This window comes from Struthio camelus, chromosome 3, assembly GCF_040807025.1.
Source record: "Struthio camelus isolate bStrCam1 chromosome 3, bStrCam1.hap1, whole genome shotgun sequence".
Classification (NCBI taxonomy): domain Eukaryota; kingdom Metazoa; phylum Chordata; class Aves; order Struthioniformes; family Struthionidae; genus Struthio; species Struthio camelus.
In genome coordinates, this window is record NC_090944.1 from 65,218,752 (window position 1) to 65,243,026 (window position 24,275).

A 24,275-nucleotide genomic window follows, 5' to 3' on the forward strand; every position below is an offset into this window, starting at 1 on the left:
ATAAAATAACCCAAAAGCAGCCTCCGCAAAAACTGCTATTGTTTTATTCATGAGGATTTTTTAATTCATGATGACTTTTCTCCTAGCCTACATAGGACAAAAAGAGGTTTTTCTTCCACAAGCAGTGCCAACCAACAGAACAAACTTACAGTGCCAGTCACAAACTTCGAGAAAGGCGAGGTTTCCTACGAACCCATGCCCCAAGCTTCTGTCTGCTTCACTTCCAAGACTGGTCCTTCTTAACATCTCTGAAATCAGATCCACGTAAACGTGAGAATAACCACCTTTTCGGGGGGCTGATCTTTATATTCTCAAGTTAATAACTTTTATTTCAATGTTCATTTCAACTTCTAATTAGGTTTTCTTGAAGTTCTCCTCCCAAATGGAAAAGGGTTATAATCTAGATCAACAACGCTTTTTGCACATGTAAAAGCAGAAAGCTGCATGGAGTTTACAGAACTTAATTTACAATGTACTACCTATTCAAGTTAATTTTTGGTTAGGAAAGTCAGATAATCTACACGAACCACTAGCATGCATTACACATACGTTTGCCATAGTAATACGTAAAAGCTGATTTTAAAAGTATTGCTTTAAAGCATCAGGTTAAAATACAACAGTTAAATAAAAATATCATCATGCTATGCTATGCTACTCAGTCTTTCATCAGCATGCTTCTCTTACTAAATAGCTCTAAGATGAATTTGCCAGTTGTTAGTTTACTACTGCCAAAACTAAAATAAAAAACACTGTACATCATTTGAACTCTTTAATTCATTCTCTCAAAATTTTTCAGTAGACTTCCGGCCATTAAGCTTTCTCTAACACTTGAGCAGAACCACAACTAATGACTTTGGGCCCCAGTGAGCCACATCACCTTCCTTTCTTAGGCACTTTGAACACATTTTTAATTTACTTTTTGAGCTGAGCTAGTTAGAATTAAAATGTTGTCAACAGTAAAGACTGACTGCATATAGATAGCTGACGTAGTGAAGAAGAAAGTAATATTTCTAATAGCGTCACTTCTCAAGGAAAAGCTTACTCCAAATAGGTCTCTCGCCCAGTTAAAATTCAAGTGTCTGATTTTCAGCGTTTGTACATAAGCTAGAACAATAAACCATAATCCTGTCCAGAATCTCCAGGTGCTCCTGCAGTAAAACTCATAAGCGGGAAGACTGAAAAATCTCACGTCATTTCATATAAAAAAGGCCATCATTTAAGTTAGTCTAAAAGATCATTCTATTTTTGAAAATACAAGCTATTTTTGGCCTTTGACAGTGATAGGCTAAACCCTAATGCAAAAGGATATGCCACTAACAGCTTATCATAGTCTATAGGATTTAAGAAACATGCACAGGATGTTCAGTCCTATGATTCACAGATCCACATCAAGATTAAAAAAAAAAAAAAAAAAGTCTTGTATACTTAAGAGTAGCAGCCTAAACACAGCGAAGCCTCTATTGTTCTTCAAAGCAAGAGCCATTAAAGGAGGGGGGGAAAAAAAAAAAAAAAGTACTTAAACTCCATTTTGCAATATCTAGACTCGCTAAAAAACACAGGACGTAACACAGTGAATATACAATTTTGGCCAAAAGGGGAAGAAAAAAAAAAAAATCAAAAAAGGATCCAGTCCTCTAGAGAAATAAGAAAAATATTGTTGTAGTATAATAGCAATATGCAGAAAAAGGTGAGTTTATACTTGTGGATTACAGATGCATAACAAATAATAAATATCCGGCAAGTATATTTTATTGTTATTGGCTTTTCTATTTCCAGAGTTAAGTGGAGCAGCAGGGAGAACGGTGCACAGGAGAGGGTGCAATTCCTGGACATCACAGGAGTGTTATACTTACACTAAACAAAGAAATTGATCTAAAATTAGAAAATTACTCCTGCACCTCTTACAGGAAAACTCAGGTTCCTAGTAATCTGACTGAAACAGAATCAGGCCCTTAGCACCATCTTTGGTTTCAGCCCTGCCAGCATAATGGTATCATACCAGTTTACAAACCAAATAAATTTATCTTAAAAGCACATATAAATTCTTTATGAGATTTAAAGAAAAACAAACAAAAAATCCACCAAGCCAGGTGCTAGCATATCATCTATATGGAAAACATTATTTTGTTTCTCATGGTTATTAGAAGAGACCTAGAAAAAGCCGCACAGGGGACTGCTGTCTAGAAATAAAGTCTTTGCATTTTTTCTTCCTAGTCAATCTTTCCCCCCCCTCTAAAAAGCACATAATTTTATTCTTCCAAACACATCTAAATTTCTTTGTTTTCTTTTTAAAAACTTCTATTAGCAACCAAGATCAGAAACAAAAAACAATATACACACATATGCACAAGAGACTTCAGTTCTGCACAACTAACCTCTCTGGATAGGGTTACCTCCAAGTGGTTTTCTGCAGAAAAAGCCTGAATGCTCACTCAAAAGCTATGCATTACATAAGTTTTATTTGTTTTGATAAGCAAAATGATATGTATGATTTTCAACCGATTAAAAGGGATAACTACAACATAAGAGTATAAAATTGCAGTAGAAAGCCACCTTTAATGGAAGCCTTTTCCCTTCCAATTTTAAAACAGTCAAGACGCAAGTACACACTTTAAGAGGTTTATTATCAATAGAGGGTACTAAAATACACCTCCAGACCTTCACAGAGCCTACATATGCTCACTTCACTGCAGAAGATTCAGTTAATGGTGTATGTGAGGGGGAAGCATTTAAGGGTTTCACAGTAGAGAGGAAAGTTATGTTTTTGTTTGTGGGTTTTGTTTTTTTTTTTAAAGCCTCTCACTGGGACCAAGGCCTATTCTGCTGCCCGCAGGATGAATCTCTACTTCTATGTTCTAAGTAGGTTTCACTTTGAACAAAAGCAAGCAGAGGATCTATATCCAGACCAAAAAAAAAAAAAAAACTAACTTGAAGACCAATTTTAGGAAAAATGGAAAGAGCCTCACAGGCAGAAAACTGAGGGGTTCAAAGAGATTGCATGGAAGACTTATTACGGAAATAAAAATATCTGTCTTTCAAACCCCCTCTTCCAAAGCTTAAACATTATTTTTCAGTAATACTGCTAAGTCATCAAGACACAAAGAAAAAAAGGTTGTTTTTTTTTTTTTTAAATTAAAACATATCCTTACATTTTCGTAGCAACTGGCATAAAATTCCAGCATACTCAGATGCCTTGTGTCTGTAGCACCATTCCTTTCTCTTTCATCATGAAGTTACACAGGTGAGAAGAGCGTCTCTCAAGCGAAACAGGGAGAAAGGGACAAGAGTCCCAACCAACCCTTACCCTCAAATCAAAAGGTTAATTTCCCTGAGTGTCCCGCTGCCAGGAGGGAATGCAGAGCCTCTAGTTTCATGCTGCCCACCCACTTTCCCACCCACACATACTCCTTATTTCTTAAGCAGTATGAACACTACTGATATTGTTTAGGTCTTAACAACAGAGCAACAAGAGAATACATCTTACGTAAAGAGTTCAATGCAGCCCACTTCTGAACTCATATACCAACAGCTGATGCTCAGAACAGGTCACTTTGTGCGACCCCACGTATCCAAAGGAACGCAGTAAATAGTTCATTTGGGAGTTAGCAAAAAGCAGACAAGAAAGGCTCATCTCTGCATTTTGTATTTGGAAGACTATTCTACAGACTGACTTTTTTTCCCCCCTCCAGATAATTTTAACATTGTATCTGAATTATCTTTTGTACACAGCTGCATTTGAAATTTAGCTTTAAAGAAGTACAGTCTCTGTTCCCCTGATTTATTCATACTGATTCCTCTTTAAACATAACTAGATTTTGACCTGAAAAACTTTTTCCCTTTTCTAAAAAAAAAACCTTACTGCTGTGAAAAAAAGAACAGTAAAATTATGAGCTACCAGACCAAGAAATTAAATCCACTTATACCAAAGGAAAGTCTGTTTTCTCCGATAATGAATGAATTCTCTTCAGCACCCAGTTATTGTTCAGTTCTCTTCAGTATCAAACACTTCCATTTACAATGCATTAATAACATAGTACTGGCACTACTTTTACATTTCTGTATTGCAGCTGAAAATACAGAAGAGCTTTAAACTGAGAAGCATCACCCTCATCAGGACTCCCTTGCATAAGTCAGCTGTTACGAACAGGTAAGTGTAGCTGAAGCAAGACACCATTCCTCAAATTCTCCAGACCTGAAGTAAAGTTACAAGGTAGCACTCCAGGTCTGCAGGATGAGGCTGTGAAACGGCCACACGTTCCAGCTACTGCAAGGCTAAACTAGAAGCAACCCTGATGAACAACGTGAGAATACAAACAATGCGATGGTGTGAGAATACAACCATCAGCTCTAAGGGCTTTAAAAATCCACTGGCAACAAACACTAGAGTAGAGAAACTATTTAATATCACAGCATAGAGGTGATTGCAGTCCCATTTGCAACTTCCTTTTCACAGTGGGAAGATGACTTTTCATTTATTGCACACTTTCTCAGGTCTAAAATACTCATGAAAACTAGCATCTACAGTTAGAGGAAAAAAAATAAGAGATCTCTCTTTACTGTAATAATATCTAAAACAGAAGTGACTAATTACACAGAATAAACAAAATTCTCCTTCTAGATTAACAAATATTTTGAGGCTATCAAACTATTCTCTTCCTAGGATTGTGGCAAACCCTGCTCATCTCAAGTTATACGTTCTAGCGATCTTTCCAGCCTGAATAAGTAAGAAACACACATGTATACAACCTTTTAATACAATGCCTAAAAAACTGAAGGACTAGGAAGGAGGCAAAAAGACTGTAATTAACTGAAAGAGTACTGATAGCTCCATATAGTGTAAAAGAATATGGATAAACTCAATAATCCTTATCCCAACCCATAGGTTTCATATATTCAAATTAGCCAAGTGCACATTTAAAAGAAACTTTGTAGAATGAAGAGCTGCTCCCTTTCAGGGGCAATGAAACAACGTCCGCCTGGCTGACTCCACCTCCGCAATGCAGCCTTCCACGACCGCAGCTGACACACATGCGATCCTTGTCACAGCAAAATCTTACCATGTCAGCCCTTTAAAAGGAAGAAAGAAAGAAGGGGAAAAGGAATAAAGAAAGGAAGAAAAACACATTCATTTTTGCCATCTTTGCATTTGAGGGGGAAGGGCAAGCAACACATTTTTCTTCTAAGTTTGATTCTGTAAGAAGCATTTAAGATGATCAAAAGAAAAAGTACTGTGATAATAATAATTGCTTTAAAAACAAAACACATTTTCAGTCACAGTTCTCAAAGGAAGTCAACATATAAAAGCAACAGACCTGCACCTATTTTGCCTGAAAACTAACAATCTTGCTGTTACCAACCATCCTTTCAGAGAGGTTACTGCAGACTGAAAGCACGGTCACCTGTCTGCTCACTAGTTTCAGAGCTGGTTCCCCCCCCACCCCTTCAATCCACCCGCAAACCCGATTCAAAACTATTTCATTCCACCTAAAACCTTGGGTAGCTACTCATACTTTTCATGAGCTGCTCAACATGCATATTCTTCTCTCTTTCTCTCTCTCTCACTCACACACTTCCCCTAACCTGAAGGAAGCTGGTAAAGAAGGAAGTGAGACTAAGGAAGTAAACGCACTTCACGCAAGAGTGCTCGGTGCACGTTGTTCTTGCTCACTACTGTCTCTGTTGCTGTCAAAATCCATATAAAGAGTCCTCTGACTGAGCACAGAAGCACAGAGAACCCCAGAGAGGCTCTGAAAATGATTTTCTTTAAGAGGTAGTTTTTTACATTCTATTTTCAAAGCTGTTTATGCAAAAGTTATCATCATTACACTGAAATCACAGCTAAAATAAAAGGTGATGTTAAACACACCAACTTTATAACAAAAAGAGAGCATTATGTCTGCTTAATCACCAAGGTAACAAGAGATCTTTTGAATAAAGACTAAGAGCAAAGAAAAGTCCTGTGGAATTAGGTGGTGGTATGAAACTGTTAAGAAAAGGATTTACAAACCTTTCCACAGGGTCTACAACCAGTCTTCTCTGCCAAGTCAAGAGCCAGAAGGCCAGGCAGCTCCAGCAGCCCTTTCCAGGCTCAGCAGGAGGCTAAGCCACTCACAGCCTACATCCCAAGTGACTATGGTCTATCACTAATCTCACTACTTCATTTATAGTGGTAAGGATTAAAAAGGAGTCATGTGATTTTTTTTTTCCAGGCAAGGCTGCAAATGCTGCTTGAATTTATTTAAATGCATGCATTAGAGACTGAGTAGTTAAAGCGTCCTTCCAGTGATCATACAAAGGTAGTTTAAGGTTCAAAATTGTCCTCTTCTCTGAAGCTGATCTCTAATCTCACTCCTGTTATGCTCCAGAGGACCCCGAGGTACAGAACTGCTGAATGCATGCCTAAGGGCTTTCTTTGACACAACAGTAACAACTACATGTGCAAAGTCCTCCACGAAATTTCTCAGTAAGATATAAAATGCTTAGCACGCTGAGGTGCCACAATGCTAACCTAAATATCGACAAGATCTCTGGATGATCCTCCTTGAGTCAGTTTTAAAGCCAGTTTTCCCACCAGAATGCCAGACACACACCACATTGCAAAAGATATGGATTACGTGATTTATTAAAAATAACTCCCCTAGACTTCACCTTGGCTGGTATTACTTCTCTATATTGGTGTTTCACGTGACCACCTACTTAGAAACTGTTTGTTGTTTATAAGGCTTACACAGATTTAGCTTTTGAGATCCACCCTTAGCAGCAGAAGCTACACTGCAAATATGAATACATATTAAATCATTCCCTTCTTTACTCTGAAGACAAGTAAAAAGTTACTGAAGGGAGAGGGGAGGCAGGAAGGAAGGATATCCTTAACAAGAAAAAAATCTCACTTTATTTCCTTCCTCTAAAACAGGAATTCACTTTCACGGCGTGGGGGAACGACACAACACCAAAAACCCCAAGAACGGAGATGCTTATCCGCGTGGATTAGGAGAAAGAGCCTCCTTATTCGACAACTGCAAGACTGCATACAATTAAATGCATGGCTATGCCAGTGCTTTGATTATCAAGTGCCCACATTTCCTTTTCTGATGCAATTACTTAAGACAATTCCAAGTGTCTGAAGGCCACATTAAAGTCAGTTTTTTCAAGGGCACAATCAATTTCCATCTCAACATGTGTTGTGTGGACAGGGTCCATATTTAGCACATTAACTTCTTACACACCCTTACATTTACTCGCCATCTTAACCACACTCATTGTGCTCAAAGAGTTGCATAAGTTTCCAAAACACATATGACAGAAATAAATTTTTGCACATATCACAGTAAATGCTGCCACATCCTAAGTAAGCACATTTTATTTTCATTGAGTTATTTCCAATTAGAACAAACAGAAGTGGTCGTTTTAAAAATCAGGTACTGATGTTAGCTGAAGGCAAAATTCCCCAAGTTTAATGGGCATAAATATTCTCGCTAGTAGGAGAAAAATCCTGCTCATAATTTTTACATGAGGCAAACTGAGCATGTGCGTACTAAGAGCTTGCTCATATGGCAAAGCTTTCATAAAAGAAGGCAAAGGATGAAGTTAAAGCAGCATCTGTTTCTCTCTGCAGAACATGTTCACCTGGGGAACCAGTGAGTGCCTTTAGTTGAGTCTCATTTCAAGTTCAGAGTACATAAGTTCAGACAGGGAGTACTATAGCCATCTGAGGCAATTTCCCCATGTCTTTTTTTTTTTTTAACTGGAAACTTACTAGCATCATTTTTTCCTATCCATTAAATCCTGGAAATGTACTATTAGAAATAACCCGTAATTAAATCTTGGCCAAACTCTACCAAACCACTCCCCACCCCCTGCCACAGAAACAAACAGTCAAAACCCTGACCATCAAATACTTATGTTTCCCTCAGAAACAGAGGCTCTTTCCTCTCATCAAGGGATGACGGTATCTATCTTAGAAGAAAGTTTAATACAGGTTTTAGCAAAGCGTGCATTTTTGATTGTCAAGACACATAATATCCAAGTTAATGCAGCAAGCCTGACTCACAGCAGGCAGCACACTGCTGAAGACTTAGCCTTGGCAAGCGGGGAGGAAGGAAACCGAGGAAGAATGGCTCCAGTACAATTATTTGCTTCCCTCCAAATAGTGGAGCTATTCTACCAACTTATGCCATTACTTGCCAGGATCCAGAGTCTTAAAGATTGACTTCAATTCAGAGAAGTTCAGGGATTTTTCTGAAAATGCATCACATTCCAAAATTATCAAACACAGAACACAGTGAGCAGAACAGACACTTGCCAGCTCTCAAAATCCAGTATCCTGTGCTATTGTACCTTCCTGACTCGCATCAAAACGGACAGTGAAAAATCAGTAATATTTGACCTGTGTACATTCTCACTCCCACTATCTTTAGCAGAATACTGAACAAAACAACACAGTAACACCTCCAAGTTATTCATAACTACATTTTGCCTGCAGAAATTCAGCTCTATCTTTGACTAAGTTATGTTCAAATAGCTATATTTATTAACTTTTGATTTTTTACTTCAGCTAGGGAAAAAAAAAAGATTTTAAGAATACTACGCTGAGGAGCTGCTGGAGGAGGAAGGCTTGAAATAGCAAAACAGAGTAACTTCAGAGCTGGCTGCACCATGTTCCCTAGTGTATCAAGAAACACTGCAATTAAACTGAACTAATTGGATTTTTTTAATAAGTTTAAAAGGTAGCAAATTCAGCTCAAAATGAGAGACAAGAGACTCCTCTGGGTCTCGTAACATTAAAACGATTTCCTATGCTATCATTTAAATATTCCAGAGAAGTCACATCTATGCAAAATGTAACAACAACACCTCAAGAACGCTGCATCAAGCCCATACTCCCTAAACCACCACTTGTGAAATTACTCTCCCAAAGGCAACCTCTTTATCGAGCTACAGAACAACGTCTTAAATTGTGAACAGATCACATTTATTCAGATTTCTATAGGAAAACGGGCATACCCACTCAACCATCTTCAATCAGTGTTTCTACCAGGCTTATTTAATTAAGTTAAAATAAACTAGTAGAACACTAAATCCCCAATAAAAAAAGCGACAGCTCTGCCTTCTGCATCAGATCTTTTTCTCTTCCAGAAAAGCACAAATTTTCATGCCTTTTCACTTGCAACCACAAATGGCAGGCCAAGAACCACGTTTACTAATGACAACAGACGATCCAGTTTATAAGGATCTTTCTACTGCACAGCAAGTTCATCTGCCAGAGAAGAATGTTTTGGCCTGCAACAGCCCTGGACCCTGTATCTTGCCATATCAAATCCTAGTTCATATCCCTCCTCTCCAAAAGGCCAAAATCAAACACTGGTTCTGGGAAGGACCTTTGTTGAAGTTTACAGTCCATTTAAATTCTAATGAGGCTCTGATTCACAGATTAAGTGCCTGAAATAAAAAAAGGTCTGAAAAGTGTTCAAAATTACAGACTTCAACCTTCTTACATAAATGGTATCGAAGAATGGTTATCTGCAGACTGTTCGGATAGGTGGCTGGCACAGGTGTACAATGATTACTGAAAACAAAGTACGAGTGTTATTACTGCTGCTAGAGCATAACAAACATGGCTGTGTTTCATGAAAGTGTTCTAAGTTTCTGTACAGTATCACACTTTTTTTTTTTCCAAACACACATTTGAAAGGGTAGCAGAAGCACTTTAATCGGGAACGTGCATTTTAAGCAATCAGAAAAGTAGAAAAGCCATAATTCACAAGTTTACCATCAAGTTTCCTACATCAAAAGAATTTCAAATACTTGTTTTACAACTCTTTCTCAAATCTGCTTCCATTTGAAAAAATTACAAGTTGCACAAAGATAAGACACAAGATCCTGTAGCTGACAATGTTTTCAGACCTCCACTTTCTCCACCAAAGAGAGGGATTTTCTTCTGGCACCCATCCCTTATTAACCTTGTTTCCTCTCTTAGCTTCAGTTCTGAAAAAGTAAGGATAATCTTCTGGCCATGCCTGCAGTTCAGGAGAGAGCCTATATCCAAAGAACTACACATAGCGTAGCCATCAGCTGTTTGACGTTGGGAGTTATCTTTTGTCCCTATTAAGCACAGGCTATAAATTTTGTATCTGCCGATTTCAAAGTTGCCAGACAGAAGGGAAACAGAAATAAGACGCTTCAAATAGTCTTCACTGATAGTTGATCGACTGTTGGCCACTAGCTGAAACCTTTTCTTTCACGTGATTCTTCTTGAACACTCCTACGCCAGAAGTGCAGGAGTTTCAAGTTTCATAAGGTTCTACATTTCATTTCCCCTATCTTTTTAATGAGTATATGCGATTTTTCTAAAGACTCACTGCAATCACTGCCCAAGATTTAACTACTCAGTCAGACTTGTGTGAAAACAGTAATATTAAAGTTGACTTCCAAGTAGAGGGAAGTTTAAAAAGAAAAAAACCTGGAAAAGACCACATCCAAACCTTTTCTTCCTGCTCCTTGTAGAACGCAGTAATTATTTTTATCTTCCTCAGAAGCTGATCTGTATCTAAACCACTTACTGACAGGAACAAAATAAAAAACATTAACAGTACTTTATATAGAGATAAAAATGCTTTTTCACATGAATTCTTAATTTAAGAACACACTGAACTAGGAGTTTAAGATCTATTCTACCCAAATTAACATTCCAACATCTATGCTTTCTAAACATCCCTCCTCAGCTGTACCTCCCATCCCCCAGCTCACATCAACATTGCTCAACCTCAACAATGAAACACAACTAGTCATTTCATTTCCTAGTTTTCCTACCTTCGCACAAAACATTCAGACGGCCAGTGACATACATTTTAATGCAGACGATTCCTCCTACTGGTTTTGTTAAAACCCATTTCCCCTCCAAACCACAGAGGTTTTAGCCCAACACACAAGCCACCTGGCACTACTGTAATTTCACAGAAGGAATGCTCCTGAAATAAAGTATGATTTAGCAGATTAATTTAAAGGAATGTTTAACATACAAGGAAAAAAATCAGTGCAAACAGATTCAAAAGGTATTTGAGCTCTACTCCCTGCATCAGTGTATTTACTAGTAACTACACATCTGCACAACTGAACTAAGCTGCAATTTACAAAGTTAAAAGAGGTTAATGTCAACTCTGAAATTCAGCTTTTGATTTTCAGTAAGCTCAGTAGAAAGGAAACAGCAAGGCCACATTGTGTTCTCTGAGCATTGCTAAAAATTATAATGATCTGCTGACTTGTGAAAAAAATTCCTCTCTGCAAAATCCCCAAAGGCTCCTTTCCAAGCACCACGCTGAGAGCAGATGGCCAACATCAAGTCTGCAATTGCAAGTCTGGCCTGGCAATCCCACAGAAATCACAAAGATATTTCTTCCCCTCCCCTTTTTTTTTTTTTTTGGGGGGGGGGGGAGGTTTGAGAGATGCAGACAACTAGGTATCTTAGGCAACTGTATTGTGTACTAAAAATGCACGTACATTCAATTTCCAAACAGATCATTTACTCCTTCCATTAGCTTGCTTTTTACATTTGTTTCCCTCCTTTTTTTCTTTGATGTTTTCCTTTCTACTATTGTAAATTGTTCAAACATGGCAGCAGGAACCTGATGAGATTATGGATACAGTAACATTGCTTACAGTCAAAGTATTCCCAGATGCACAAACAATGTAAAAGATGTAGCAATTTTTTTCTCTTTTTTTATTTTCTGGTAAGGAACTTTAAAAGCTGCTTGTAAGAACACTATTAAAAGCATGCAAACAGATAGAGATATTAGTTAACTGGTAACCCCTGATTAAGGAACTTGTTCTGAGTTACTGTATCAGTGTCCCATGTCCCTCTGCCATTAACAACAGTTGCTCTGTTCTCCTCTTCAGTCTTGGTAACATCTGATGAAGAGGTACTATTTCATTTCCTCTCCTTCCTCCCACCTCTCAAATGGGGAAGCTCTCGGGGGGGGGAGGGGGGGGAACACCCCATACACTTGTTTTTATTCAAATGCTGCATCTTAAAACACTATTCTACAACACCTGGGTGAGTCAGCTTGTTAAAAAAAATAAAAATAACGCTTCCCTGTTGAATGACAATTTAACATTTCAGTTTTACACCAAAGAATTTGAGTAAAACCTTTATTTTGCCAGAGTTAATAAAGGTTTAAAAAATGAAAGCAAGCCAAAAGAAAGCTGTGCGGACTCTCCTCCACAGTTCCTTTCCAAATGCCAGATCCAAGACGAATGAGGCAAAAAAGATACCCTTATGCGCAAAGGAGTCTAACAGACTTAACTCTGATGGATTCAGACCTATCTTCAGGAATGCTCAGGCTTCCTGTAGATGCTTCTGTCTCTTACATGGATTCAGGGTCCCTTAATCTACTTTCGTGAATCTCTGTTCTTCAATTGCAGCTACCCAGGATTCTTTTTGCAAAAATTACCAAGTACACCTTGGAGAAAAGCCTACTACAGTCCCGCTTTCATTACCTTACTCTTGAAAATCTTACCAGGAAGTGAGGTTAGGAAAGGAAGACAATTTGGTGCCTTATTATTGCCTAGTCTCCTTCTTATTCAGACTTAATTATTACCACCACTACCTACAGGGAGGATGGCAATGTTCTGGAGACACTGCTACCACAGAGGCTAAACCCCTCCCTGACAAGAACAACTTCAAGCAATCATGACTTAGTCAAAACTGAGTTTTAGCAATCCTCAGATACTGTTTATTTACATTACGATCTTTGACTATCTGCCAAATGCCATGCAAAAAAAGGTAAACATATTTCTCAGCAGAAGTGATTTGAGAAATGAGAAGATAGCATCCCCCCTTTTTCCTCCCAGTCCCTCGAATAAGCTTTCTTTGCCGACACATACAATAAACACCAGAAAGCTTTGTCCTTTCTCCAACTCCCTTAAAGTTTTCCTACTTTTTCCCCAGTTGTTTATCAAGAGGTCTAGTAAGAGACATTACTCCTCTGTACAAATCTGGCACCCCTTGTAACTGTAATTATCAAAGGATACAACACCAGCTCAAGCTTTGAGGCAGAGATGCAAGTTAATGAACATAACCCACGAGAAAGAAAATTAGTTAACCTTTACCAAAGCAATGACTTGATCCAACGAGGAAAACTTATAACTGCATGCTCTCAACAGCTTCAGAAAAGTACCAGTATTCTAGGAAACACACCTTTAAAACATTTTGGATTGTTTCTCTTTCAGAAACATCCAGACTTTAACAGCATCAACTCACCTTCCACACTATCCGAACAGGAGGTACCAATCCCAGTGTCCCCGCTGTCGGAAGCTATACTGTGTCTTCTGACAGGATTGCTTTGACTGCTTGACGAAATGCTTGTGGACTGCCACAGGGATTCAGTACCAGGTAACCATCCCACTGAGGAATAATCTGAGCCTATAAAGAAGGAAGTCAGAAGTCTGTCATTACAGATACAGTACAGAAGTCAACAACAAAATACTGGTCAAGATGAAAACTGAGCTCTGTTTCCTAGTTCAGGTTTGAGTCAGACTCTGCACCAGCATTTTAAAGTTTCTGATTAGAATCCATTTCTTAGGTGGAAGTTTGTTTCCCAACAAATTGGGGTAAGTATATTTCACTATTTAAAAACATGAACCTTAAACTGTTCTTGCACTTATTTTAACACGATACTTATCATATGTTTCCTATCCTAGGACTGATTCTCAACCTACAGCAGGATTTTGCTTTGGAAGCATATGACTACACCCAGAGAGATGAAGGAGTTTTGGGAACAGAAAACAGTTGAAGATGCTGCTGTTGAAATATAAACAGAGTCATTTCAAACTACATAAGCTACACAGTCTAGGTGATAAAATAAATTAAGCTAGCAATAAAACAATTAACAGCAAAATTTTGATAACACTAAAAATTAGTTAATGACTTCAGATACCAGTATTATCAAAAGATGGACTACCAACTCAAGCAACATATACTGGCTGCATGCAAGCTGTCTTTGTGAGATATCTATAAATCTAACGGTTTGTTTGTTTGTTTTTAAATAACAGTTAAGATTCAGTTCTAAATCACAATTCAGATCTGCAAATAGTTCTACCATTCAAGGATTTTTTGAGACTATGTTTCCTATTTTACAATCAGTTTCAAAGAACAACTGAAAGTACACAGATTGCAACTCCAGAGGAGTTTTCATATAACATTTTCTATAACCAATATGTAAATCTGAGCATTGTTTAGAGGAAGAATACTGATTGCCATATTTCTGCTCCATTCCAGCGAGCCACATTAAAAAAAAAAACACCTTGAAGAAATACATAGCTTGCATTTGATTTTATAAATAATCGCGCACGCGCACGCGCGCACACACACACACACACGTCCCCTCTAGCAGTTAGCTTTGCATAACACTTTCAACAGGAAATGACTCATGAAGAAGTATCAGTTCACATATAGTATTCTCTTATGCTACATGTGCATATTTTTAGGTCATTTAAACATTTTCAGCAGTGTCCATCCAAAGTCAAAACAGAATATGCCTCTACAATGACAGCAGCAGTTCACTGCTAATTCCAGCTGGTTTTGTTTCCCATTAAACTAAGTATTTCAGAAGAGGATACTAAAAAAAAAAAGTTTGCATGTAACATACACACACACACATATGTTATATATATATTAAAGAAAAATATACTCCCTTTAGTAGCCAAAACACTCGATCTACCAGCCAGAGTGAGAACAGCTCCTCAGCAAGGAATACAATAGGTGCTTTTTTATTGTATGCACTATTTAATTATAACATGACATTTAAAACACTCTGCTTTCTGTAGGCGGGTTGCTGGAGGCTTTAAGCATGCCTCTGCCGTACTCTCATTGGTCTCATTCCCTTTTGTAGTCACTACCTTTTCTTTTCTGTAACACACTTTCCTATCTTTTCTCATAGCCTTCAGCATCAATCACTCCTTCACCTTCCTTCTATTTCAGCCATCTCTCCTTGTGCAATGTTCTTTATTCTCTTCCTTAGGCTTTTTACTTTTCCTCCCCAAAGTCTCTTGCATGGGCATCCCCACTCCTAATCATTCCACAGAGGAGCTCTCAGGTCCAAGGGTCAGGTAGCAGAAGATGAAACCAGAGGAACCAGACATGGACGCCACTGTCCGTGGCTCACCAGTCACACCTGGTAAGGAGGTCCCAGCCAAGATCCCTAAAAGGTGCTATATAGCACTTGAGGTGCTGCTATTCTTCATACCATCCTCTCTCTGTCAGGATCTAACATACTGAAACGTGATAGTTTCACATGCAGTTAGTGGGAAACAGGGATGTTTCTTCTTCTACCACCCAACAAAACTTCCACTAAACGTTTCTGACTTCTCTGAAGGGAAAAATCATTTTTATTTTCCTCTCTCTGAACAGCTGTACTTTCTCCAGCAGTTCTACTTCATACTTCTCAAGCTGTGTCTAGCTATTGCAGCAGAAGTAAAGCTGGCTTACAGGAGCCCAAACTTATTAAGCCAGAGACATTTCTGATTTAGGAAATGCTAAAATATTATAGAAGAGAAATGTTGTTTCATTCACCCTTTATCATGTTCTTCATCTCAATACACTTCCCTGTTGCCATTTCGGCTTTTATGACATTAAATGGTTAAAAAAAAATGCAGCAGATAATGCTGTGTTGATTTAGTATGCCATAGTGGTAGTATTAAGTGTCAAATGTCTCAGACCTCTTAGTTAGATGTTCACTATTTGTACCTGTACTGACCTATAGCTACCTATACAGTGCCTCTATAAGGGATAGATACTTTTGATTTTGGTGAGACTTTGGGCAACAAAGATGAAAATATCCTAGAATAATCTAGGTGGGGAGGCACCTCCAGAGGTCAGCTAGTCCTACCCTTGCTCAAAGCAGGTCCAATTAGATCAGATTGCTCAGGCCACGTCCTGCTGAGTCTTGGGCACACCCAGCAACAGAGATTTCACACCTCTCTGGGCAGCCTGTTCCAGTATTTGCAAATGGATTTTCCTTATATCTAACCGGAATTTCCCATGTTCCAAATTGTGCCTGTTGCAACATATCGCACAACAGGTAACACTACGGTGCAACTAGTCCCTACAAAAACAGCTAACATACTGAGGGGCAGATACTCACCCCCATCAGAATTTCTGTAAGTACTGCGACTTGAGGAAGTACAAAACACTCTACTAGAACTCATTCTCAGTTGTACACCTATAAGCACACAGCTAGCAGTCACACCAAGCCCCAAGCACAGGGCTGAAGCTTAGGTCCAGTAGGACTTGCTAGCACAGCAGGAACGAGGACGGGAGGTAATGGGCATGAACTGAAACACAGGGCATCCCATCTGAACATAAAGGAAACGCTTCTTTACTGTGAGGGTTGTTCAACACTGGAACAGCTTGCCCAGAGAGGCTCTGGAGTCTCCACCCTTGGGGACGTTCAAAACCTGACTGGACGTGGCCCTGGACAACCTACTAGGTGACCCTGCTCAAGCACGGTTGCTCAGACCAGATCATCTCCAGAGCTGCCTTCCAACTTCAACTATTCTGTTATTCTGTGAACGTTGTTTCTGGGCACACTTACACCCGGGGCACCACGGTATTTTCAAGTTAACTCAAAGCCTGAGTAACTCACAAAGCCAGTTCTTGACCTGTTAAGCCCAAAGAGACAAGTGCTGGTACAGGTGAGCAGCTACACACAAATCACCATGAATCTAAGCAAATTTATTAGCTTTGGCTTAGCATAAGGCCTGCCAGATCCCATCTGGCTCTCCATGGAAATACTCAACTCACTCTATATCACACTCTGGGCTCCAGAAAGGTCTCTTCACTTAGGCACTTACTCTCACTATCCCCTGTGATGCACAGCTTGCTGCACACAGCAGGAGCCTCCCACGGCACCATTGCTATGAACACGCTTCCCTTACAGCCATCCCATGCACAACGGCGTGGAGAAGGGGGCTGGGGCAGGATAGATCAGTCTTGCTTCCTCCACTTTCCTGGATTTTCGCTTTTGGCAGCCCCTGCCTTTAAAATGGGAATGTCCCAAGCAAGAAAATAGTTTTAAATTGCAATAGAATAGGAAAGCAGTCTGTGCTTTTTAATCTGGACACTTCAACAAATCATGCTTGCAGCTGATCCCTTCAAGAAGCTCTTTTTCTTAGCCTACCACAAAGTCCTGACAGCAGCTACCTTTTTAAAAATGCAACACACTTAATGACATATTCCAGGAATCTAAACTTTTTACTGTTTCATGGTGCATCGACATCTTTAATTTAACTTGCTGTCCCATGGTGAGTCTGCAAGTCTGCACGTTAGAACATCATTACAAAATAAACTTTCCACGTGGGGTGGGGGGGGGGGGGGAACACCTTTTCAACGGTAATTTAATCCATTCCCATAAATGGCTAAAAAAATGCAACAAGATACTATTGGGATTTTTAGTGAGTCTGTTTCTTCTAAGTCAAGCGCACCCAATTCAAAGTGCCAGCAGATCCCTTCCCACCCCTGAGGACAGGTAATACCTAAGCTCCAACCAGAAGACATAATACAGAAAAGATAAGACTTCAGAGGCCTCTTTACAAGAGCAACTCATTATTTGAAAGTTCATTTACTAGTCTGATTATTTGAAACAGACTTTCAGAGCAAAGTCCTGAAGAATCACCCAACACTATGCACCCTGTACTATCCTCCCCATCTCCTTTCCAACAGCTTCCTGTAAATATACAAACCAAGCACAAGATGGGGAAAAGATGTACACGATTCTCCACATCACTCCGCTAGCACGCCTGCTTTACCCCACTGCTGTGATCTCAAACCTGCCAATCATCAGCTAGTGCCCATCTGCCCAAAATTCATGATGGGGCAAGAGAAGAAAGCAAAAGTTTTTAGTAGATTTATGTGCTGCTAAGTTGTAAACTACTATTTTGGCTGTTATCATCCCTGACTGGGTTAGGAAAATCTACTTTTCATAGAAATCAAACAGAAGAGAGAAAGCATCATCTTACCCAGACATTTTTTTCCCAGTAGCAAATACAACACATTACAGACAACCAGGATCCCAAACACACCTCAAAGGGACCTCCTTTACACAAAGTTCACTAAATCCCCAAATGTGAACAGTTAAATATACTGATATGATGCTGTGTTTCCAGTCTAAGCATTTAAAACAGATCAGTTAAATAGTCCGCTTCTGGCACGTTATATACTTTATTAAGAGAGAACAGTTGTTGAAATTTCACTCTGCAAAACCATGCATCTTTTTCTGTGTATTAAAAGCAGGCAGCCACTGCTGAAAGGGAGGCAGCTAGTTAATTTTGGATCATTACTAGTTCTAATTTCAGTGGCATACACAGATCTCGCATGACCTACACATTCAAAATAATAGAGCCATCATCTTCAGAGGCATTTCAGGAAACAAACATAATGTGCTTGAATGTAAAAACTTTTTTTTTTTTTTTAAAAATATAACAGCTAAGATAATGTTATTCTACCCGGATGCTGGATAAAAAGCAACAGCAAGCAACTTAACTGGGTTTCACAGCAAATACATCCTTACTGAAGGACACTGATTTTGCTATTCTACACCATCGTTATGACACAGACTATGATCAGAGGAGAATCGCCAGGAAGAGACAGTATAAATTTGCACTACCACAGCGTTCTGAAGGTGAGATCTTAACTACGGTACTATGAAAACTGACAACTATGCACAGCTCTTTCTAGTCATCATGGATGTGACCAAGCTGTACAAGAATAGTTCATGCCTTGATGGCACTGCAGTCTGCCTGAAGCTCTTTTGAGGACAGAGAGTCAGCATTTCAGCCCAAACACACTGCCAAAGTAATTCAGTTCACCCTCACCATCAACAGCTTTACTCTCAAAAAATGAAAATTTCTCCTGACCATATGAAGAGCTATGGACACTAAGATGGTCCTGAAATATGCCAATCACTTCATAGCCCACCTCAAAGAAAAGATGCTAGATCACTTTCCATGCATAGTCTCACAAGACTTTTTTTTCCCTTCCCAAAAAAATCCAAAGATCACTCAAACACATCAAAAAGGCTATGACGTGAAGTCATGCCAGAAGACAACAACAGTCATGTCAGAAGACACCAACGCACTTTCACTGAGAATGCTCAGACACCTCCCTCTCCAGTCTAAACAGAATTTTCATCCAAAAGAATCAGCCTTCAAAAAAAAAAAAAAAAGATATTTCAAATAGCAGCCTGTTACCAAACACAAATTTCCTAAAATAAAGAAGGCAAACCCATTCATTCTACACTCGTTTATAATATATTGCTCTAAAACAAAAGTTGCATGGGGGGAAACAAACAAACAAAAAAATAGAATAGAATAAAAAAATATAATAGAAAAAATATATATATTCTTACACTGGAAGAGGTTGATAGGATATATTTAGAAAGAGTCCCTCCATTTTCATCCCATTCCTCCACTCCTACTCAAACAGCCCCTTTGTGTTGTTAAACTTATCAAAAGCAAGCTTCCATGATGCACTGAACATATTTTGACCATACCAGAGGGAGCACAAATCTTACTGTACAGGTCCATAACCAACAACACAGTAACTGCCTCACAGAAAAGAACTATCAAGATCTACAGACCTATGCATGCTCCTCGCATCCTTCATTCAGAGCAAATATGTCCACAAAAACTATGCAGACCCAAAAAAAAAAAAAAAGTAACCACTATAGACAAGGACAAATGTAGTCAATCAAGGGCAAAACATCCAGTTACGTATGGAAAACTTTTCACAAAGCAGTTGATCAATCTCTGACCTTTTGGTCCTTGCCCTTGGGGAAAAATAAATAAATAAATCATAACTAAAATTCATAGCTCTAGTAGGTACTAACCATTGAGGACTCAAATTTAAGATATGAATTTTATGCCCAGTTGCAATTTTCTGCACACTGCATTCTCAACGGACCTTTAAAGTTTCACAGGCAGTTAAGTCTGTCTTCTGCACTCTCTCTGTCCCATAGGGCTAAGTAACCACACATCATCCTAAAAAGAGAAGTCTATAAACACAAAGGGACTCTCACTGAACTGTTTTTTGTATTCTAGGAATAAAAGGTACAAACAGAAGTTTAAAATAATAAACTTATTTCAGTTGGAAAATGTTTACATTTACTTAACACAGCTACGGGATCATTATTGCTGAAAGGTAGGAGAAAACCTCACTTCAGGCTCTCGTGTACGATAATTCTTTGCCAATAAGTATTCTATTTTCCCACTGCTGGAAAGAACACACAAAAAGTGAGAAAAAGAAAAGGGGACAGGGGAGCTTAAAACAGGGGGGAGGAATGCTCCAAAAACTATACAGAAGAACAGATGTCATATCTTAACACGTTTAAAGAGTTAGAAAAAAAAGTTGGTAGTCTTCACAGTGATGCAACAGCAGCCTCCTTCAATCAAAGAGCAAGCAAGAGAGAGGCTGGGCTCATGATACAACACACGAACCGTGCATCCCTATTATACAGACATATAAATCTTCTTGGAAATAATTAAAAAAAATTGGCATCCCAACCCTGACACCCAGACAAATATTTGCTCGGTGCACTTCATCTCTATGACCTTTCTGCAAAATAAATTATAGTTTTTATTAATACAAATATCCAAAACAAGTTCTGGGTTTACAGTGCAACCTTTTTTCTCCAAAATCCTGTTTTCAGACCTGTGGCTAAGATAAGCAGCACACTGGTAAGAGAGGGTTGCCAGCATCATCAGAGAAGACAGCCAGGCGACAGATTCGGGACCCTTTCCACAGGCAACCTGGAGGTGGTGGAAGCTCCTGGCTCTACTAGCTGGCCACGAACAGAGGTACCAGAGGCCCCAGGTCCTACTCCCACACGAAATGTGTAGGAAGATGAAACAGCTTAGTCTAAGTGCGAAAACGAGCAGGGCTAAGTGAGACAAAATGACAACCCTAACTACTGAATTTAGATATTTCAGTTTCTCAAAAGCACTTTACAAGGTCATATAGATGAGTTAAGACTCATCCTGAGGACTCATGTCTTTATGAGTGTGCTTTCCTCACAGAGCTTGCAAGTTATTTAACTAGCTTTTTCTAGCTTTTCACCTGGAAACCGATTAAAGCAATCATAAACATGCAGAGAGACAAAAATATACACATATATAGAGGGAAATGTTTAAGGAGAAGAATATTAAAGAGAGGTCTTTTTTACCTGCATTTTCACTTGTACACCCTGAAAAATATACTACAGTATAAAGGATCATACTTGTATTCTGTCCTGTTCATTTGCTAGTGTCATTCTCTTTTAGCACTGCATTCAGCGATGAAAGACCAGCCCAAATTACACACAAAGAGAGGAAGATAAAAACATCCTAAAATAGTATAGAAGGGAAAAATGAGGGTAGGAGAGAGAAATGCAAAGACGAAAATCCTCCAAGTACAATCCTTAAAGTAAACATATTCCTGAGTGGCAGTGTCAATTAAGATAACTTGATTAGAGTGGTATTTTAAGGAGCATAAACTCATGCTCTAATTTCCTATAAGAGCTAAATTTTAATTGGATTGTGTCACCAAATCTCCAGTTTTATTTTGTCTCTAGAATTCCTTAATAAAGTTAAGCTTTTTTTCCAGAGAAATGGCTAAATGTACAATCTCTCTTCACAGATAATTATAGCTCTAAAAACTTTCCATCTTACATACAAAATAGTATCCCATTGTGAGCTCTCACAAGTTACAAATATAATGTTTTGGCTTTGTTTTTAATGCAGCACTAGCTCAAGGCAGAAGTTTCTAAGACTTTATAAATGTATATGGCACTGTACATGCTAGGCCAACAAGTTACAAGGTCTCTCATGCAGGGAAGCATTTGGTCTAGAAGGAAAGAGCATAACCAATTGCAAAGGAGGCAATTTGACAGATGAGCTTTAGAAAATCTTGCCATGGTAGTTAAAGACATAATTATGGACCTCACTCTCGGTCAAACCTACGTGCAAGAGTCAACAGAAAGCAAGTGGTACCCGTCTCTGCCTTTCCAGAGTCCAGCCAATTAGCTTATGCCACCAACAAAAATAGCACGTGAGCTGAGAATACTGTTTGACATTACAGCTAATCCGATCTAATGCTTAGCTGCTATGCAAAGGCTGGTCGCCTTTCCCAGCCACGTGTTACTGCTGCTTCCCTTGCACAAGCATTAGCACTCTGACCCCCACAGAAAGTGGTTCAGGAACAAAACTACCCCCCACCTGCAAAAAAGCCTTCTGCTAATTTCATTTCCCAAATTGGCTCAGCAAGGGGCCGGACTAGAGGCTGTGCCAAGGAGGGAGTGGGAACGTACAGGAGCACTTCTGATAGCCAGCAGCAGCTCACTAATGAACAGGCTTCTCCCTACTGTCAAACTGAATGTTAAGACACAGACTCTGAACTGGAGCAAGAAAGGCATAAACACACCTTTCTTTCTGCTGGCTTCACTGTGAAGGTCAAAATCTGTTCAACTAGCAGAACGCTGTGTTCAGCGCAGCATCTTGCTAGCTAAAAACACAGCAAAATCCTTAGCGTGACGCAGTATGTAAGTGACTCTTGGACTCATCCTCTGAGGTTTCCAGTCCATAAAGTATGCAAAACAATGGCTCAAATTCATAACCCACTTTATAACTTCTATACAGACACCATTTAACTGCATTCACTTAATATCAACCCAGCGATAAAATTCCTAGCAAACCCCTGACTTCCCTGGCAATGGTTTCATCACTGACAACAGCAGGAGCAGGCATTCGGTTCAAATGCTGATAGCACTCCTGTGAGTTTTCCTCTTCCAGATAAAACCTATTTGCATAAAGCAGAACTTCAAAATACAAACTACAGATGTTTCTCATTTCAGGTTTGGCACACAGACTACATACATTACCTCATGCCTGCTACGCTGGCTCGCCTCTTTGTCTTTGTACTCACTGCACTATTCACCCCACAGAAACACAAAATGACGTCCTTAGCTTCCATTCACTTCCCTACAGTAATTGCAGGCCGAAAGCCTACCTTTTAAACTTGGGAAGTTCATCACTTATCATGCAAAGAGGGAAATGTCTAGGAAAATAAACACATTAAGTTATGCTTAAAGGTAATACAAACTTCAAACAGCAAACCCTCAGGGCATGGAGTCAGCTCCTGGAGTCTGTTAAAAAGCTGCACATTGCAGGTAAACAGTTGAATCCTTTTCATATTAAAATGCTGATGATCCCAAATTACCTGATCAGCAATTCAAAACTGTGATCAGGTAATTTTTTCTCAAAATTCTTTGCCATTCCAACATTTTTCTTCCAAAATCAGCTTTGTCCTCCCTCTTTCTTTTTAAACAGCTAATTCCATCTCCTCTATACATGGGGAAAAATGAAGTAATCACAGCTGCTACAATGAGTACAAATTTACAGTGGTTTTATGCAGTTCACACACTTACCAAAATGGAAAGTAAAGGACTCTAGCATCCTGATTTTTTTCCCCCAAAACAGCATTAATATCTCCCTTCTCCTTGTAATCAGATCTGAAGATATCCTTGACACAATAAATGGTGAAGACTGAGACTATAAAAAAAAAAAAAAATCACTGAAACATTTTGCTCAAACAGAACAGTGACAGAATTTTTCCATCATTTTTCAGAGGGGTCTAATGCGTATTAGATGTGCACCACAGGATCTGCTTTAATATGGATGTACCAGAGACAGACAGAGCCTTCAGGCTATATTAAAATATCTCTTATAAAAGCATGTACAACACATAAGGGAGTTCCCACGTTGTTACATGTGGGTCAAAAGGATGAGATCCTGGCTTCACTTAAGTCATTAGGAGATTTTCCTTACAATGCTTATGCCACAGGGCACAACTTCTCTCTAAGAGTTCTCTCTAAGAGTACTTAAGAGTTCTTCCTCCCATCAACACCTAGCTAACATAAGCAAGGAGGACAGTGTGGAATTTAAAAAAGAAAGAGCAGTATTAAATATATATTTCCCTCACACTTCATCCTATCCCTCTTACCTAGGATACTTCCAGCCAAAAACAGTAATTTGTTTCCATCTACACAACTGCAATCAAACTTGGTGCAAAACCTATCATTATGACCATTTTACTGCCCTTGTTTAATCAATACAGTATTTAGGATGATGATGAACAGAAAGACATTAAGATCACAGCTGTTAGCTTTGTTTTCCATAAAAGCTTTAGCAAAAGTGATAAAGTATTAAATAATGGTATTTTCAATGCCTTTTAGTCTTTGGTCACTATACCCCTA

At 39.0% G+C, this 24,275-nt stretch overlaps 1 protein-coding gene across 11 annotated transcripts in view; it reads right to left on the bottom strand.

Annotated features, from left to right (window-relative positions):
* CEP85L (centrosomal protein 85 like) overlaps positions 1-24,275 on the bottom strand; it is a 160,642-nt gene that overhangs the window by 92,643 nt on the left and 43,724 nt on the right. For 10 of the 11 annotated variants that reach the window (XR_011140180.1, XM_068938144.1, XM_009681678.2 and 7 more), the window contains one exon: positions 13,256-13,417. Coding sequence is in view for 8 of the 11 variants with exons in the window: in XM_009681678.2 (XP_009679973.1) it covers positions 13,256-13,417 (162 nt within the window). In the remaining 3 variants the exon portion in view is untranslated. Of the gene's footprint in view, positions 1-13,255; positions 13,418-23,447; positions 23,572-24,275 lie in introns of all 11 variants that reach the window. The other variant, XM_068938137.1, reaches the window with a different exon arrangement.